The sequence below is a fragment of the Salmo trutta genome, chromosome 21 (assembly GCF_901001165.1).
Source record: "Salmo trutta chromosome 21, fSalTru1.1, whole genome shotgun sequence".
NCBI classification, from domain to species: domain Eukaryota; kingdom Metazoa; phylum Chordata; class Actinopteri; order Salmoniformes; family Salmonidae; genus Salmo; species Salmo trutta.
The window spans coordinates 43357240-43378275 of NC_042977.1; the positions used below are offsets into that span (position 1 = coordinate 43357240).

The following is a 21036-nucleotide window of genomic DNA, read 5'->3' on the forward strand; positions in this document are numbered from 1 at the left end:
CACCTTTCAGCTGGACAATAGCCCAAAACAAGGCCAAACATACACTGGAGTTGCTTACCAAAACGACATAGAATTTTCCTGAGTAGCGTAGTTACAGTTGAGTTAAATCGGCTTAAAAATCTATGGACTAATAATACATTATGGCCTTTCTCGCGCATTTCAAAGATGATCTTCCCTGTGGTTCAGTTGGTAGAGCATGGTGTTAGCAATGCCAGCATGGTGTGTGCAATACCAGGATTGTGGGTTCAATTCCCACGGGGGGCCAGTACAAAAAAAACAAACAAAAAATGTAAAAAAAAAAAATATGTATGCATTCACCACTGTAAGTCGCTCTGGATAAGAGCGTCTGCTAAATGACTAAAATGTAAATGATGGTACAAAAGAACAGTTGGTTTTCTCTTTGTATTATATTTTACCAGATCTATTGTGTTATATTCTACTACATTACTTTCACATTTCCATAAACTTCAAAGTGTTTCCTTTCAAATGGTACCAATAATATGCATATCCTTGCTTCAGGGCCTGAGCTACAGGCAGTTAGATTTGGGTATGTTATTTTAGGCGAAAAAAAAAAGGGGCTAATCCTTAAGACGATAAAACAGACCACCATAGTCCCTGTGTACAAGAAAGAAAAGGGAACCTGCCTAAATGATTACCGCCCTGTAGCACTCATGTCGGTAGCCATGAAGTGCTTTGAAAAGCTGGTCATGGTTCACATCAACACCATCATGCCAAAAACCCTAGACCCACCTCAATTCGCGTACCACCCCAACAGATCCACAGAGGATGCAATCTCAATCGCATTCCACACTGCCCATTCCCACCTGGACAAAAGGAACACCTATGTGAGAATGCTGCTCATTGACTACAGCTCAGCGTTCAACACCATAGTACCAACAAAGTTCATCACTAAGCTAAGGACCCTGGGACTAAACACCTCCCTCTGCAACTGGATCCTGGACTTCCTAACGGCTGCCACCAGGTGGTAAGGGTAGGCAACAACACATCTGCCACCCTAATCCTCAACACTGGGGCCCCTCAGGGGTGTCTGCTTATTCCCCTCCTGTACTCCCTGTTCACCTACGACTGTATGGCCAAGCACGACTCCAACACCATCATTAAGTTTGCTGATGACACAACAGTGGTAGGCCTGATCACTGACAACGATGATACAGCCTATAAGGAGGAGGTCAGAGACCTGGCAGTGTGGTGCCAGAACAACAACCTCTCCCTCAATGTGAGCAAGACAAAGGAGCTGATCGTAGACAATAGGAAAAAGAGGGCCGAAATCGCCCCCATTAACATTGACAGGGCTGAAGTGGCTGGGGTCAAGAGTTTCAAGGTCCTTGGTGTCTACATCACCAATTAACTATCTTGGACCAAACACACCAAGACAGTTGTGAAGAGGGCAAGACAAGAACTTTTCCCCCTCAGGAGACTGAAAAGATTTACCATGGGTCCCCAGCTTCACCTGGAATGCTTTTCAACAGTCTTGAAGGAGTTCCAACATATGCTGAGCACTTGTTGGCTGCTTTTCCTTCACCCTGCGGTCCAACTCATCCCATACCATCTCAATTGGGTTGAGGTTGGGTGATTGTGGAGGCCAGGTCATCTGATGCAGCACTCAATCACTCTCCTTCTTGGTCAATTAGCCCTAACATAGCCTGGAGGTGTGTTTTGAGTCATTGTCCTGTTGAAAAACACATGATAGTCCCACTAAGCGCAAACCAGATGGGATGGTGTATCGCTGCAGACTGCTGTGGTAGCCATGCTGGTTAAGTGTGCTTTGAATTCTAAATAAATCAAAGACAGTGTCACCAGCAAAGCACCCGCACACCATCACACCTCCTCCTCCATGCTTCACGGTGGGAACCACACATGCGGAGATCATTCGTTCACCAACTACGCGTCTCACAAAGACACAGCTGTAGGATCCAAAAATCTCAAATCTGGACTCATCAGACCGAAGGACCAATTTCCACGGGTCTAATGTCAATTGCTCGTGTTTCTTGGCCCAAGCAAGTGTCTTCTTCTTATTGGTGTCCTTTAGTAGTGGTTTCTTTGCAGCAATTCAACCATGAAGGCCTGATTCACTCAGTCTCCTCTGAAACGTTGATGTTGAGATGTGTCTATTACTTGAACTCTGTGAAGCATTTATTTGGGCTGCAATCTGAGGTGCAGTTAACTATAATGATCTTTTCCTCTGCAGCAGAAGTAACTCTGGGTCTTCATTTCCTGTGGTGGTCCTCATGAGAGCCAGTTTCATCATAGCACTTGATGGGTTTTACAACTGCACTTGAAGAAACGTTCAAAGTTCTGGAAGTTGTTCCACATTGACTGACCTTCACGTCTTAAAGTAATGATGGACTGTCGATTCTCTGCTTATTTGAGCTGTTTTTGCCATCATATGGACTTGGTCTTTTACCATATAGGGCTATCTTCTGCCTTGTCACAACGCAACTGACTGTCTCAAACGCATTAAGAAGGAAAGAAATTCCACAAATTAACTTTTAAGAAGGCACACCTGTTAATTGAAATGCATTCCAGGTGACTACCTCATGAAGCTGGTTGAGAGAATGCCAAGAGTGTGCAAAGCTGTCATCAAGCGCAAAGGATGGCTACTTTGAAGAGTCTCAAATATAAAATGTATTTTGATTCTTTAACACTTTTTTGGTTACTACATGATTCCATATGGGTTATTTCATAGTTTCGATGTCTTTACAAATATTCTACAATGTAGAAAATAGTAAAAATAAAGAAAACCCCTTGAATGTGTAGGTTTGTCCAAACTTTTGACTGGTACTGTATATATAAACAATACTTTTAACAATGCTAATATATTACCAACAATGGCGAAAAGGGAATGTAAATGAAAACAGTCCTTCTTCTCAACAAAGAAGAACCCTGCGTCGGCGGGGGAGGAAGAGGGACGCATAAACCTAGCAGCGAGAGAGTTCTCAATATACCCTTCCATCACTTTAGTCTCCGTACCCGACAGGGAATAAATTCGCACCCGAGAAGGTGTAGTGCCTAGGTGAAGGTCGATAGCGCAGTCATAGGGCCGATGCACAGGAAGCGAGGAGGCACGGGCCTTGCTGAAAACCTCCCGGAGGTCCTGGTATTCTGCGGGAACGGCGGAGAGGTTTGGGGATTATCCCAAGCCCGCAGGAAGACGTCCCAGGGCAGGCAGTGCCGACTTCAGGCAATACTCATGGCGAAACGGAGTCCTACCCAGGATAGAACCAGGAGCCCAGTCGATCAGAGGATTGTGCCTCTGGAATCAGGAGAACCCCAAAACCATGAGTGAATGAGGGGATTCAATGGGCAGGAACTGCATACTCTCACTGTGATTGCCCGACACTTAGGTTAATGGGAAATGTAGTGTGGGGGACTGCCAATAGAGCACCCGTCCAACGCTCTGACGTCCATAGGAATGGAGGGGTTGTGTGGGGATTCCCAGTTCCGACACAAGGGTAGCGTCCATAAAGCTCTCGTCGGCCCCAGAGTCAATGAGCACCCAGAGAGATTTGGACCGGTCACCCCACAACAGGTTAGCATGGAGAGGGGTATGAGCAATGTAGGATGGGAAAATCCCCGTACGGCTCACCAGTGTACTCATACCTACTTGATGAATCTGGGTTTTTAATGGGCAGGTAGATAAGAAATGCCCTGTAGCTCCACAAAATGGACAGCTAGGGGTGTTAAGTCTGCGTAAGTGCTCAGCCGGAGACATTGTAGCCCTGCTCAGTTGCATGGGCTCAGAAGGAGGCGAGTCGGCAGCCCTCGGTGATTCCCGAGAGAACTCGGGTGACATCGGGTTCACTCGGACATGTCGACATCGGGGGTTTCCGGGATTCCACGGAGGTGGGAATCGAGGGCGAGCGAGGGCGACGGCACAGATTCTCTCTCCTTCCTACATTCTCATAGCCGCCCATCGATCCAGCTGGTCAAGGCTATGAGGGAGTGAAGGTCCATGGGCAGCTCCAGGGCTGCGAGCTCATCTTTGATCACCTCCGATAATCCGTGAAGGAACATGTCGAACAATGCTTCCGGGTTCCAGGCACTCTCAGCCACCAACGTGCTAAACTCCATTGCATAGTCTGCCACACTACGGGAGTCTTGACGTAGCTGGAGCAGTTTATCTTATTTAACTTATCTCCTGGACAATGGAGAATCGAATACCTTCCGTACTTCCTCCACAAACTCCTCCAGACTGAAGCAGACGGTGGACTGTTGCTCCCACACCGTAGCCCAGGCGAGTGCCCTCCCAGACATCAGTATTATGAGGTACGCTATCCTCGAGGGGTGAGAGGGGAACGAAGAAGGCTGCAGCTCGAAGATGAGGGAGCACTGGGAGAGAAAGGCCCGGCAGGTTCCAGAATCTCCAGCGTAGAGCTCCGGAGAAGGTAAGCGGGGTTCTTCGGGCACTGGGGTAGGCTGGGACGCCGTTGGTGGTGGGGTTACTGAGAGTCTGGGGGATTACTGGTGTGGCCCCCTGCCTAGTAGGGAATCCGCGGAATTGCTCCAGCAATGTATCGAACGCCTGGTCATGGCGTTCTGCCAGGGTATGGAGTCCCTCCGTAAGGCATTGCAGTAACTCCTTGTGTCTTCCAATGGTGGCTCCTTGCTAGGAGACAGCATTGTGGAGTTGGTCTGTTTTCTGTGTCAGTAATGGCCAGCTCGTACTATCATGGCTCAGGATATGACCCAGATGCAGACACAGGAGGTGGAGAGTACAGTTCTTTTTTAAAATAAAAAATAAATAAAAACTGTAACCTTTATTTAACTAGGCAAGTCAGTTAAGAACAAATATTTATTTACAATGACGTCCTACACCGGCCAAACTCAGACAACACTGGACCAATTGTGCGCTGACCTATGGGACTCCCAATCACAGCATGGTTGTGATATAGCCTGGAATCAAACCAAGGTGTCTGTAGTGATGCCTCTAGCACTGAGATGCCGTGCCTTAGACCTCTGCGCCACTTGGGAGTTCTCAGATTATGTATTGTAAACACTGGGCAGGCAAAGGGCAGGTGGAGGACAGGCAGAGGTTCGTAATCAGGTCAGAGTCAGGCAGGTAGGCTCGGGGTCAGGGTAGGCAGAATAATCAGAACCGGGAAAACTAGGAAACAGAACTTGAGAAACAGCAAGATGGGAAAGCACGCTGGTAAGACCTGACAAGACAAGATGAATTGGCAACAGACAAACAGAGAACAAAAGTATAAATGCACAGGGGATAATGGGGAAGATGGGCAACACCTGGAGGGGCGTGGAGACAAGCACAAAGATAGGTGAAACAGATCAGGGTGTGACACATTATAAATAGCAATATGTTCAGAATTGTTTGTATTGATCAGACATTTATTTGATCATAGGCCAGCATAGCCAAAATATTGATCAACATGAACACTCATGAGAAATATAAGCGACAGAACATTTTTATTAGAGCCATATGCCTAATATAGGAACCTGGTCACCCTACAATGTGCAGGACCCCATTGATTCGTCCAATTTGTAACACTCATCTCCCGTCTGAATGCTTGTAAAAAATAATACAAAGTAACAAAGTGTCATGTCATATCACGTAGAAGTTAATTACTTAGGCTTTAGGAAATACAACCATCTACAGAGATTGATGGGGAGTGGAGCGGGAGAGGAGAGGGACCCATGTGCCCCGCTTCAATTAAGCAGGCTTCAGTCACCCACTTGGCTTCAGTCATCCCCAAGATTTAAGCGGGAGACAAATCCAGCTATATACTCCTCCTTGTCAGGCCTCTCAGACTGGACAGAGGGGTCCTGGGAAGGACAGCTCGCACAGTGTCACGTCCTGACCATAGAAAGCGGTTATTTTCTATGGTAGAGTAGGTCAGGGCGTGACAGGTTTTTTTTCTAATTTAGATTTTCTATGTTATGTTCTAGTTTTGTACTTCTATGTTGGGTTTTGTTTGGGATGATCTCCAATTAGAGGCAGCTGGTCATCGTTGTCTCTAATTGGAGATCATACTTAAGTGAGTGTTTTTCCAACCTGGGTTTGTGGGAGATTGTCTTTGAGTTAGTGTATGTTTCACCTCTGCGTCACAGTTTGTTGTTTTGTTATTCAGTTTATTTACATGTATTGCATAGTTTCACAGTGAAAATAAAATGTGGAATAACACACACGCTGCACTTTGGTCCGCTCCATCCTACGACAACCGTGACACACAGCTTCCCCACATATAGGTGCTGGATCAAGGGTGACCTCATTTAAGAGACAAAAGGAGTGTGCTGTTAGTTTGCTAGCTAAAAGTCACAACACAGATAAAAAGTGGTATCAGTATCGTTCTGCCACGTTCTGCTTGAGCTAAGGTATCTTACGGTGTTGAAGTTTCACTTAGGTACAGATCTAGGATCAGCTTCCCTGGCCCATTGAGAGAGAGGGAGGGGTGTCATAGACCATGTGATGCCCTGTGGACCCTTTGAACCGATACTAGATAGGAACATTTCATACTCTTATGAACTTTAACATTCTGTTATTCTATATTCATAATATTTCAGTTTTACAGAAAATGCCTGATCATACAGTACATGGCTCAACTGTTTCTCTATTAATCTATTGCTTTTATTAAACCTTCTTTAATTCAAACAAATTACTGAATTTGACTTTTCTGCTGTGGAAATGCACATAGAGGCAGCCTCGAATGTAGTTTAAAGTCGGTAACTCATATGATGCCTTTTGCACCCTCATGAGGATGTGGTCGGAGACACTTTGCTTCTTGAATGTCCAATATCTTGAAACCTTGATGGCTGACATGCAAAACATTTTGCCGCTGTATTAACAGTGGACTAATGAAAACCTTTTTGGAGTGGATTTTTCCTATAAAGCCTCCAGGTTTGATATTTTATGAGGCTATTGTAATGCTTTGTAAGACGTGTCATGTTATGAGCATGTATGCCTTTCTTATAATATCTTATTACAATCTCATAATGATCCTGACTAATCCATTTTGTGTCAGGTGACATTTTGATACATAGAAGAAATAACTTATTACAAGTTATTATTACAAAACATTATAAAAATTCATACATGCTTTTAATAACCTCTCTGAGCCAGTGGGACGCTTCCACCCTAATCAACAGCCAGTGGAATCGCGTCGCGTGAAATTCAAAACCTCATAAATGTTATAACTTCAATTTCTCAAACATATGACTATTTTACATCGTTTTATAGATACACCTCTCCTGAATCGAACCACGTTGTCCGATTTCAAAAAGGCTTTACAGCAAAAGCAAAACATTACATTATGTCAGCAGAGTACCCAGCCAGAAATAATCACACAGCCATTTTCAAAGCAACTAGATGCATCACAAATACCCAAAACACAGCTAAATGCAGCACTAACCTTTGACAACCTTCATCAGATGACACTCCTAGGACATCATGTTACACAATACATGCATTGTGTTCGATAAAGTTCATATTTATATATAAAAACAACATTTTACATCGGAGCATGACGTTCAGAAAATCTTTTCCCTCAAATGCTTCCGGTGAATTAGCGCTACAATTTACAAAATTACTATTCGAAAACATTGTTAAAATGTAATATTGTCATTCAAAGACTTATATATTAACATGTCTTGAATGCCATCGCTTTGCCAGATTTAAAAATAACTTTACTGGGAAATCACACTTTGCAATAAACGACGTGGTATGCCCAGAAAAATAGTCTAGGCTATACATCTTTTGAGCCATCTTGGAACGATCAACCATCAAAAATATTATTGTAAATAATCCCTTACCTTTGATTATCTTTATCAGAAGGCACTTCTAGGAATACCAGGTCCATAACAAATGTAGTTTTGTTCGAAAAAGTTAATAATTTATGTCCCAATAGTGTTAACGCGCTCCGAAGGCTACTGAAAATGTACCGTGTGCGTCGGACTTGTCGTCAGGAATGAGCAAAAAATATATATTTAAGTTCGTTCAAACATGTCAAAAGTTGTATAACATAAATCTTTTGGCCGTTTTTCAACTAGAGCTCCAATAAGATTCCATGGGGACGGTTGCATTGTCTTTCAAAACGTTTCGAAAAGGGAGGGTAGCTAGGGCGCCGACGTCACAATGGTAATGGCCCATCCCCTGTGACCAATATCAACAGCCTCTCTTTGGGTCAGTTTCTACCATAGAAGACTCAAACCACTTTGTAAAGACTGGGGACATCTAGTGGAAGCCATAGGAAGTGCTAAATGATTCATAACCCCCTGTGTGCTTCAATGGCAAATGTTTGAAGTGATATCCACACATCAGATTTCAGTTTCCTGTCAGGATTTGTCTCAGGGTTTTGACTGCCATATGAGTTCTGTTATACTCACAGACACCATTCAAACAGTTTTAGAAACTTTAGGGTGTTTTCTATCCAAATCAAACAATTATATGCATATTCTAGTTACTGGGCAGGAGTAGTAACCAGATTAAATCGGGTACGTTTTTTATGCTGCCCCCCCCCCCACAAGCTATAAACCGTTATATTGGCAGGCTTTAAGTAAAGTGAAAGACACATAAGTTACCATGAACCACACGTAGCCTGCTGGTGTTACTTCTGTCAGTGTGGTTTGAGCCAGGAAGAGATTTTAATTGTAGTTTAACTCAACAGGAAACACAGACACAAGCAAACAGACTTTTTACACAATATCCTCTTTTCTACCTTTTTATGGACAATGAAGCCCCATTTGACTACCATGAAGTTGAAAATGTATCTAATTTGGGGATTTGGATTGTAGGCCGTGCCTTGCTGAAGACCTCCAGGAGGTGATGGTACTCTGTGGGAATGGAAGAGAAATACGAGGCTTTACTTAAGCCCTGAGGAGGACGTCTCAGGAAAGGCTGCGTGTCACGGCTGTTCAAAGGATCGGACCAACGCGCAGCATGGTTGTAGTTCCACATATTTATTTATTCTGTGAAACATTTGCAATACACCAAAATACTTGTAACAGCAAAACAACAAACCGTGACGTAGAGAAAATAACACTACTCAAAAATGAACAACCCACAACCACAAATGGAAAAACCCCCTACATGAATATGATCTCCAATTAGAGACAACAAGAACCGGCTGCCTCTAATTGGAGATCATCCCAACAACCCCAACATAGAAATAGAAACCTAGAAAAACAACATAGAAACAGATAACAAGAAAACCTCCCAAACACACCCCCTGTCACGCCCTGACCACTCTACTATAGAAAATGACCTCTTACAAGGGTCAGGACGTGACACTGCGCCACTTTGAGACAATGGGAATGACAGAACGGACTCAAACCCAGGTTTGAATTCTTGGTCCAGTTAATGACGGGGTTGTGTTTTTAGAGCCAAGAAAATCCCAAAACAACAGGAACATGGGGGACTCAATGAGGAGAAGCTGTATAGCCTCATTGTGATTTCCTGAAAGATTAACAGGAACAGTGCTGTGGGTAACTCTTCCAATGGCTTAGCGTCCATGGGAACAGAGAGGAGTTGAGTGGGGATACATAATTCAGAAACTAGGGTAGCGTCCATAAAACTCTCATCCGCCCCGGAGTCAATGAACACCCGAAGAGACTTAGACTGGTCTCCCCACAGCAGTATCATAAAAAGGAGTGTGGATGACGGGAATTAGAGGATTCCCAGTTTTGCTCACCAGAGTACTTGTACCTACTAAAGAAATAGGTCTCTTAACAGGGCAGGTGGCTATATAATGTCCCGCAGCCCCACAGTGCAGATAACAGTTGGAGATCAGCCTACGGGAACGTTCCCTAGGCGATAGTCCAGCTCTGCACAGTTGCATAGGCTCATGAGTAACCAACTCACTCATCACCGATGATTCTCGAGGGAACTTGGGTGGCTTCGGCTCTTCTCGGAAATGCACACTTCAGGGACCTCTGGATTCCTTCGGAGGTGAGCAAGCAGCAGTGGATGAATGAATGTTCCTGAGACCCGACCTCCTCTCACTCCGACGTTGTCGTAGACACCCATCAATCCTAATCGTAAGGGCGATGAGGGAATCGAGGTCCAATGGTAACTCCTGCGCTGCAAACTCGTCTTTTATTTCCCCCAACAGTTTCCCCCGAAGGAAGGTATTGAACAGAGCCTCCGGATTCCAGGCACTCTCGGCGGCCAATGTGCGAAACTCTTCAGCGTATTTTCTACTGGCTTGCCCCACCATCACAGAAAGCACTGAGCTAGACTGAAACACCTGCATTTTGGAGCTCCATTACTCAAGAAAACAAAAAAAGAGACCATGTTTGTACGTGGCTTTATTAACTCAATTATATATATTTTTTTACATTGTTTGCAATGTAAAATGTTGGGATCAAAACACCTGCCCTGAATGACGGGTCGCCACTGCATCTAGGCACCATTTACAGATCATTTCCGATTTAGCTAGCATATGCAGAATTTATCGTGAAAGCTGTCTCAGCGAATGCAGGAACATTGGCTTTAAAAGATGCTTAGCCAACAAAGGGCGATCTAATAAAATCTGAGTTAATCCCAGCCTAGCATAATGTTCAAATTCCTGATTATTGTTTGCTAGTCTTTTCCCCCACCACAGCATATAAACTCTCAGGCATGGAGGTCATGGGGGCCATGGGAAGGTCCTCAGGTGGAGGCTGGTCTCGCATCATGGTGGGGTGGTTCAATGGCTGGTGGTTGTGATGTCCAACCATACTATAGATGGAGGGTGATGCTGGACCTGGAGATTCCTGCTCCTCACCACCTACTTGACTGTAACCTGGAGTCTGGAGAATAAAAACATACAGTAACAACTTCACTGTGAATTTATGAACGGTGACCCGTGTATAAAACAAGGTCATTAATTACCTCAAATCAATAAATTAAGTATTTCTCAGTGGCTGTTCAATGCGCTAAAATGTAAGCATTAAATGAACATAACTTTATCTTTCATTTAGAATGTATACATTTTCCACTAACATTTTTGTATTTTAAATGACAGTTGCTAAGGTACAGTATCTTACCCTGACTGTAGCATACTCTGTGTTTATAATTTCCTCTTTGTCACCTATAATTCAACAACATGAAAATACAATAAAGATTTAAAAGTAAGATGTTCAGAGACGCTACACACATATATATATATATATATATATATATATATATATATATACACACACATACATACATACACACATATATATATATATATATATATATATATACACATATATATATACACATATATATATATATATATATATATATATATATATGTATATACACATAAATATATACATATATATATATATATATATATATATGAATACATACATACATACATACATACATACATACATACATACATACATACATACATACATACATACATACATACATACATATGCACTGTATATACACCACATGCCAAAAGTATCTGGACACCCAGATTAGTGGATTCAGCTATTTCTGCCACACCCATTGCTGATAGGTGTATAAAATCGAGCACACAATTGTCCAACCTCCATAGATAAACATTGGCAGTAGAATGGCCTTACTGAAGAGCTCAATGACTTTCAACGTGGCAACATCATAGGATGCCACCTTTCCAACAAGTCAGTTCGTCAAATTTCTGCCCTGCTAGAGCTGCCCCAGTCAACTGTAAGTGATGTTATTGTGAAGTGGAAACGTCTAGGAGCAGAACAGGACCTCTGAACAGGACCTCTGAGTGCTGAAGCACTGAAGCACTGAAGCACTGAAGTAAAAATCGTTAGTGCTCGGTTGCAACACTTCTACCGAGTTCCAAACTGCCTCGAACCAACGTCAACACAAGAACTGTTAATCGGGAGCTTCATGAAATGGGTTTCTATGGCCGAACAGCTGCACTCAAGCCTAAGATTGGAGTGGTGTAAAGCTCGCCACCATTGGACTCTGGAGCAGTCGAAACTCGTTCTCTGGAGTGAAGAATCACACTTCACCATCTGGTAGTCCGACAGACTAATCTGTATTTGGCCGATGCCAGGAGAACACTACCTGCCAGAATGCATAGCACCAACTGTAAAGTTTGGTGTAGGAGGAATAATGGTCTGGAGCTGTTTTTCATGGTTCGGGCTAGACCCCTTAGCTCCAGTGAAGGGAAATCTTAACGCTACAGCATACAATGACATTCTAGATGATTATGTGCTTCCAACTTTGTGGCAACAGTTTGGGGAATACCCTTTCCTGTTTTCAGCATGACATTGCCTCTGTGCACAAAGTGAGGTCCATACAGAAATGGTTTGTTGAGATCAGTGAGGAAGAATTTGACTTGCCTGCACAGAGCCCTGACCTCAACCCAATTGAACAGCTTTGGGATGAAATAGAACGCCGACTGCTAGCCAGGCCTAATCACCCAACATCAGTGACAGACCTCACTAATGCTCTTGTGGCTGAATGGAAGCATGTCCCCGTCGCAATGTTCCAACATCTAATGGTACGCATTCCCAAAAGAGTGGAGGCTGTTATAGCAGCAAAGGAGGGGACCACCTCCATATTAATGCCCATGATTTTGGAATGAGATGGTCGACGAGCAGGTGTACACATACAGTACCAGTCAAAAGTTTGGACACACCTACTCATTCAAGGGTTTTTCTTTATTTTTACTATTTTCTACATTGAGAATGCCGAAAGTGTGAAAGCTGTCACTAAGGCAAAAGGTGGCTACTTTGAAGAATCTCAAATATAAATATTTGTTTAACCCTTTTTTGGTTACTACATGATTCCATATGTGTTATTTCATGATTTTGATGTCTTAACTATTATTCTACAATGCATAAAATAGTAAAAATTAAGAAAAATCCTTGAATGAGTAGGTGTGTCCAAACTTTGACTGGTACTGTATATACACTACCGTTCAAAAGTTTGGGGTCACTTAGAAATGTCCTTGTTTTTGAAAGAAAAGCACATTTTATGTTCATTAAAATACCATGAAATTGATCAGAAATACAGTGTAGACATTGTTAATGTTGCAAATGACTATTCTAGCTGGAAACGGCAGATTCTTTTGAGTTCCTCTGTCCAGTGTCTGTTCTTTTGCCCATTTTAATATTTTATTTTTATTGACCAGTCTGAGATATGGCTTTTTCTTTGCAACTCTGCCTAGAAGGCCAGCATCCCGGAGCTGCCTCTTCAATGTTGACTTTGAGACTGGTGTTTTGCGGGTACTATTTAATGAAGCAGCCATTTGAGGTCTTGTGAGGCGTCTGTTTCTCAAACTAGACACTAATGTACTTGTCCTCTTTCTCAGTTGTGCACCGGGGCCTCCCACTCCTCTTTCTATTCTGGTTAGAGCCAGTTTGTGCTGTTCTGTGAAGGGAGTAGTACACAGCGTTGTACGAGATCTTCAGTTTCTTTGCAATTTCTCGCATTGATTAGCCTTCATTTCTCAGAACAAGAATAGACTGACGAGTTTCTGAAGTTCTTTCTTTATGGCCATTTTGAGCCTGTAATCGAACCCACAAATGCTGATGCTCCAGATACTCAACTAGTCTAAAGGAGGCCAGTTTTATTGCTTCTTTATTCATAACAGTTTTCAGCTGTGCTAACATAATTGCAAAAGGGTTTTCTAATGATCAATTAGCCTTTTAAAATGATAAACTTGGATTAGCTAACACAACGTGCCATTGGAACACAGGAGTGATGGTTGCTGATATTGGGCCTCTGTACGCCTCTGTAGATATTCCATTAGAAAGCAGCCGTTTCCAGCTATTATAGTCATTTACAACATTAACAATGTCTGTAATGTATTTCTGATAAATTGTATGTTATTTCAATGGACAAAAAATGTGCTTTTCTTTAAAAAACCAGGACATTTCTAAGTAACCCCAAACTTTTTAACGGTGGTGTATATGTATGTGTGTAAGTGTATATAATATATACAAAATTGTGATTTAATCACATCCTGTTATCACCAGTATTCACAATAGTTAATGAAGTTACTGTAATAAGATTGATCCTGAGCTTACTTTTATTTATCTTCCGCCAAAGAACAATGCCAATCAGGACGAATAATCCAACTATGATGAGGACGCCGACAGGTATCCAGACTTTGACATCGGAGTTGTCGTCCTCTTCCTCCCACAAAATAGCAAAGTCAGCAAAGCATCTTTTTTTATTTCACCTTTTTTAACCAGCCAGTTGAGAACAAGTTCTAATTTACAATTGCGACCTGGCCAAGATAAAGCAAAGCAGTGCGGCACAAACAACAACACAGACTTACACATGGATTAAACAAACATACAGTTAATAACACAATAGAAAAGTCTAATGTACAGTGTGTGCAAATGAGGTAAGATGAGGGAGGTAAGGCAATAAATAGGCCATAGTGGTGAAATAATTACAATTTAGCAATTAAACACTGGAGTGATAGATGCAAAAGATGAATGTGCAAGAGATGAATGTGCAAGTAGAGTTACTGGGGTGCAAAGGAGCAAAAAATGTAATAACAGTATGGGGATGAGGTAGTTGGATGGGCTATTTACAGATGGGCTATGTACAGGTGCAGTGATCTGTGAGCTGCTCTGACAGCTGGTGCTTAAATTTAGAGAGGGAGATATGAGTCTCCAGCTTCAGTGATTTTTGCAACTCGTTCCAGTCATTGGCAGCAGAGAACTGGAAGGAAAGGCAGCCAAAGGGGGAATTGGCTTTGGGGTGACCAGTGAAATATACCTGCTGGAGCGCGTGCTACGGGTGGGTGCTGCTATGGTGACCAGTGAGCTGAAATAAGGTGGGGCTTTACCTAGCAAAGACTTATAGATGACCTGGAGCCAGTGGGTTTGGCCCTGAATATGAAGTGAGGGCCAGCCAAGGAGAGCATACAGGTCGCAGTGGTGGGTAGTATATAGGGCTTTGGTGACAAAACGGATGGCACTGTGATAGACTGCATCCAGTTTATTGAGTAGGGTATTGGAGGCTATTTTGTAAATGACATGATGAAGTCGAGGATCGGTAGGATGGTCAGTTTTACGAGGGCATGTTTGGCAGCATGAGTGAAGGATGCTTTGTTGCGAAATAGGAAGCCGATTCTAGATTTAATTTTGGATTGGAGATGCTTAATGTGAGTCTGGAAGGAGAGTTTACAATCTAACCAAACACCTAGGTATTTCTAGTTGTCCACATATTCTAAGCCAGAACCATCCAGAGTAGTGATGCTGGATGGACGGGCAGGTGCAGGCAGCGATCGGTTGAAGAGCATGCATTTAGTTTAACTTGCATTTAAGAGCAGTTGGAGGCCACGGAAGGAGAGTTGTACGGCATTGAAGCTCGTTTGGAGGTTAGTTAACACAGTGTACAAAGAAGGGCCAGAAGTATATAGAATGGTGTCGTCTGCGTAGAGATGGATCACAGAATCACCAGCAGCAAGAGCAACATCATTGATGTATACAGAGAAAAGAGTCGGCCCGAGAGTTGAACCCTGTGGCACCCCCATAGAGGCTGCCAGAGGTCCGGACAACAGGCCCTCCGATTTGACACACTGAACTCTGTATGAGAAGTAGTTGGTGAACCAGGCGAGGCAGTCATTTGAGAAACCAAGGCTGTTGAGTCTGTCAATAAGAATGTGGTGATTGACAGAGTCGAATTCCTTGGCCAGGTTGATGAATACAGGTGCACAGTATTGCCTCTTATCGATGGCGGTTATGATCTCTTTTAGAACCTTGAGCGTGGCTGAGGTGCACCCATGACCAGCTCGGAAACCAGATTGCATAGTGGAGAAGGTACGGTGGGATTCGAAATGGTTGGTGATCTGTTTGTTAACTTGGCTTTCGAAGACCTTAGAAAGGCAGGGTAGGATAGATAGGTCTGTAACAGTTTGGGTCTAGGGTGTCTCCCCCTTTGAAGAGAGGGATGACCGTGGCAGCTTTCCAATCTTTGGGGATCTCAGATGATATGAAAGAGAGGTTGAACAGGCTAGTAATAGGGGTTGCAACAATTGCAGCGGATCATTTTAGAGAGGGTCCAGATTGTCTAGCCCGGCTGATTCGTAGGGGTCCAGATTTTGCAGCTTTTTCAGAACATCGGCTATCTGGATTTGGGTGAAGGAGAAATGGGGGAGGCTTGGGCAAGTTTCTGTGGGGGGTGCAGGGCTGTTGACCTGGGTAGGGGTAACCAGGTGGAAAGCATGGCCAGCTGTAGAAAAATGCTTATTGAAATCCTCAATTATAGTGGATTTATCGGTGGTGACAGCGTTTCCTAGCCTCAGTGCAGTGGGCAGCTGGGAGGAGGTGCTCTTATTCTCCATGGACTTTACAGTGTCCCAGAACTTTTTTGAGTTTGTGCTACAGGATGCAATTTTTTTGTTGAAAAAGCCAGCCTTTGCTTTCCTAACTGCCTGTGTGTAACCGATGTGAAATGGCTAGTTAGTTAGCGGTGGTGCGCGTTAATAGCATTTCAATCGGGTAACGTCACTCACTCTGAGACCTGAAGTAGTTGTTCCCCTTGCTCTGCAAGGGCCGTGGCACGATGGGTAACAATTCTTCGTGGGTGTCAGTTGTTGATGTGTACAGAGGGTCCCTGGTTCAAGCCCAGGTTGGGGTGAGGAGAGGGACGGAAGCTATACTGTTACATGTGTATTTTGGTTCCTAACTTCCCTGAAAAGTTGCATATTGCGGGGGCTATTCGATGCTAATGCAGTACACCACAGGATGTTTTTGTGCTGGTCAAGGGCAGTCAGGTCTGGAGTGGAGTTTATATAACATGTAGTCTAGTTTATTGTGCGTGCATGTACAGGTGTCATTGATGGTGGAGTTTGAGTCCACTGTCAGGACTGGAGGCATAACTCTCACTGAAAACAAATAGAAACCCTTTATTGTTAGTGTATTAACCTGAGTACATGAGCTAGAGCACCAATGAATATGCATTTAACCTGTACACCATGTTTAGCTATATTGATTGATACTGTAACTGTGTCACTATATAATAAAATAGAAAACCTGTCAAACATACCTTGGACTTTTATCAAGTATGCAGCTACGTTGCTGTCTTTGTTACCACTCACTACTGCATCATAAAGTCCACTGTCTCCTTCCTGTAGGTTCTTCAGTAGCAGAGAGAGGTTTCCCTCACTAAATTCAACCCTACCTTGGTACCTTTCAAAGGTAACTTTTGGGGGGTACTTTACAACATTGTCTGATCTGTTAAACTTCCAATATAGCACATCAACATATTGCAGGGTAACATTTGTCTGGACATTCAGGCGAACATCCTGTCCCTTCAGCACAAACACAGAGGTCTCAACCCTGGGCTCTGAAATAAACACACAGAATACTTCATGTAAAAAAAATAGGAAAAAGCACAACGTACAATGTGACAAATACAGCAGTAGGATATATTAATTTAGCAACGCAATCTCCTAAAGGAATATGTGCAAATGTATAGGTTTTGCAAATAGCCAAACTGGCTGACACATCGTAATAACCCGATTTGCAGACTTTGTAGTTTGGGCTGGAATTTCTCTATACACCCTATTTGCTAAATGGTTTAAAGATGAACCCATTAATAAGATCAGTTGTCTTTAGATCAACCGAGTCACAACCTTTGTTACAAGTAATACAGAAGTACTTTTACAATAAAGAACTAGGATATGATGCACACTATCAACTGTTCAGTTTCAGAAACCATTCAGTAAAAGCAACTTGATGAAGTATAACTCCAGGAAGTACAACCTAATCTGCCTAAAAGCATAGATAACTTGGGTGCTCAGAGAGGGGTATTTTTCAGCCAACATATTTGTGGTTGGCTGACAGACATGGTCTAAAAACGAGTTGAGCTATGCATTTCCGGTAGTGCGAAGTTCCATGCTACAAATGGCGTTGTGTCGTAGTTTCCTGTCACTGACTTTACTGTAAGTGACACTGAACTTTTTCTTACAATAGTACAGTATACTATCACAACCAAACATTGTTGTATTACTCATTAATTGTTGTATTACAAAACATGTTTAAAACTACAGTATAATTTTTTTTAAGTGCCCTACAGTTAATTACATACGGTACTTTAAATTTAAAAGTCTCTATCAATTACTTGAACGTTGTAAAAATCAACATATCACATCACATGACTTAAAACTTTAGTACTTCATTAGATCATGTGCTTCATCTGAGTTCCTGTGTCACCCACTGGCTAGACAACAATTACACTGGTTAGACTGGCTAGACAACCATTACACTGGTTAGACAACCATTACACAGGTTAGACTGGCTAGACAACCATTACACTGGCTAAGCTGGTTAGACAACCAGTACACCGGTTAGTCTGGTTAGACAACCCGTACACCGGTTAGACAACCCGTACACCGGTTAGACAACCCGTAAACTGGCTATACTGGCTAGACAACCAGTACACTGGTTAGACTGGCTAGACAACCATTACACTGGTTAGACTGGCTAGACAACCATTACACTGGTTAGACTGGCTAGACAACCATTACACTGGTTAGACTGGCTAGACAACCATTACACTGGTTAGACTGGCTAGACAACCATTACACTGGTTAGACTAGCTAGACAACCATTACACTGGTTAGACAACCATTACACTGGTTAGACTGGCTAGACAACCATTACACTGGTTAGACTAGCTAGACAACCATTACACTGGTTAGACTAGCTAGACAACCATTACACTGGCTAGACAACCATTACACTGGTTAGACTGGTTAGACAACCAGTACACCAATACACTAATAAAATGGTCACCCAGACTATTTACATTTGTTTTTACACTGCTGCTACTCGCTGTTTATTATCTATGCATAGTCACTTTACAAATGACCTCGACTACCCTGTACCCCAGCACAATGACTCGGTACCGGTACCCCCTGTATATATTGTTATGTACATTTCTTGTTACTTTTTGATTGATTGGATTTTTGGTTGTTTATTTAGTAAATATTTTATTAAATCTATTTATTGAACTGCATTGTTGGTTAAGGGCTTGTAAGTAAGCATTTCACGGTAAGGTCTACACCTGTTGTATTCGGCGCATGTGACATACAATTTGATTTGATTTGGACTGGTTATAAGCAGAGTAATCAGTACAAATTACTGTTAATTACTGTATCTACTAATCAGATTATAGACATGTCTAATCAATGTAATAAATATCACACACACACACACATATATATATATATATATATATATATATATATCTTAAATGTTTTTACCTGCTTGATGGAGGAGAGTTAGTAGAATAGCGATGGGGAAATGCAAGGTCACCATACTTTGATAAATGACTAAACCTAAATGAGGAAGTACTGTCACACAGGCCTATACTTCCTCTTCCTCTAGTAGGTTTTATACCCATAACCACAAATTTCACACAAAATGTTCCATGGCATGTGAAATTACTTGATATCCTCTTTCCAATACATTAGACATTTATATAGGAACTGAAAATGCATTCCAAACTCAGGTGTTTGTGAAATTATAGACGGGGTAGAATGCATTTTTATCATGTTACAAATCAACTTGTGTTTAATATAAGATTTGTTATTATGTAATTACTTTTCCTAACACGTTTTTAACATGTATATAAGGGCACAAGGCGAGACCCAGATGCAGACACAGGAGGCAGATGGTTGGAGTCCAAGATGTTTATTAACAATCCAAATGGTCGTGGACAGGCAAAAGGTCAAAACCAGTTCAGAGTTGCAGAGGTACAGAATGGCAGGCAGGCTCGAGGTCAGGGCAAGCTGAATGGTCAGGCAGGTAGGAAAGGAGTCCAGAAAAACAGGCAAAGTTCAAAACCGGGAGGACTAGTAAAAGAGAATAGAAAAGCAGGCGCGCGGGGAAAACCACGCTGGTTGACTGGAACATATTAGACGAACTGGCACAGAGAGACAGGAAACACATGGATAAATACACCAGGGAAAATAAGCGACACCTGGAGGGGGTGCAGACAATCACAAGGACAGGTGAAACAGATCAGGGTGTGACAGAACCCCCCTCTCTAGGGACGCCACATGGCGTCCTACCTGGGCGTATACCTGGCTGACTGGGGTGTCGGCGGTGAAAATCGGCGATGAGGGCCGGGTCCAGGATGTCTTTAGCAGGAACCCAGCACCTCTCCTCTGGGCCATAACCCTCCCAGTCAACCAGGTACTGGAAACCCCTGCCCCGTGGTCAAACCCTCAGGAGGCGTCTCACCGTATACGCTGGCTGGCTATCGATGACACGGGGGGGAGGGATGGGCCTAGGGTTCGACAGAGGACAGTGAGACAAGGGTTTAATCCTTGAAACATAAAAGGTAGGGTGAACACGGAGGGTACGGGGCAACAGACGGACAGCAGTAGGACTAATGTCTCTAGAAATGGGGAAAGGACCAATGAAACGGGGAAAGTTTATGGGATTCTACCAGGAGGGGTAGGTCCCGAGTGGACAGCCATACCCTCTACCCAGCAGCGAGGAGCCAGAGTCCGGTGGCGGTCTTGAGAAGAGCCGCCTTAGCTCTTTTCCAGGTAGGCTGACAGCGGCGGACTAATATCTGGGCTGAAGGCACACTGACCTCAACTTCTTGCTCTGGGAAGAGCGGGTGCTGATTCCCCTTTCGAATGCTCCATGGGGTTAGTCCAGTAGCCGAGCAAGGGAGAGTGTTCCTGGCATACCCCACCCAGACCAGTTGCTGACGCCAGGTGATGGGGTTACTGGCAACCAGACACTGGAGTGCCAACTCCACATCTTGATTGGCTTGCTCCGACTGGCCGTTAGATTGGGGATGAAACCCAGAGGACAGGCTGGCTGATGACCCAATAAGAGAGCATAACGCCTTCCAGAATTGTGACGAGAACTGAGGACCCCGGTCCAAGACAACGTCAACTGGGAGTCTATGGATACTTAAGACGTGCTGCACCATAAGCTGGGCCTTCTCCTTAGCTCAAGGTAACTTAGGAAGAGGGATGAAATGGGTGGCCTTGACAGGAATGGCTGTAGGAGGCCAGACGGAGCTTGCCGCAGAGTCTTGCTTTGCGAGCATACCATGCATGCGGCGATGAAGGCCGAGACATCTGGAACCATGGTGGGCCACCAGAA

The 21036-nt window shown here is 43.3% G+C and overlaps 2 protein-coding genes across 3 annotated transcripts in view; both read right to left on the bottom strand.

The window, feature by feature from the left end:
- LOC115157499 (SLAM family member 5) overlaps window positions 1-21036 on the bottom strand; it is a 218475-nt gene that overhangs the window by 179060 nt on the left and 18379 nt on the right. The window lies entirely within an intron of this gene.
- Window positions 8913-19252, bottom strand: LOC115157503 (uncharacterized). 2 transcript variants are annotated; one of them, XM_029705811.1, is made up of 5 exons: window positions 19173-19252; window positions 16952-17251; window positions 13975-14079; window positions 10996-11039; window positions 8913-10758 (listed from the first exon to the last, which is right to left on the bottom strand). In XM_029705811.1, exons 1-5 carry the CDS (start codon window positions 19225-19227, stop codon window positions 10540-10542), a joined length of 723 nt encoding a protein of 240 aa, XP_029561671.1. In that variant the 5' UTR covers window positions 19228-19252; the 3' UTR covers window positions 8913-10539. The 2 variants fall into 2 exon arrangements, with proteins under 2 accessions (XP_029561671.1, XP_029561672.1); XM_029705812.1 differs by lacking the exon at window positions 13975-14079.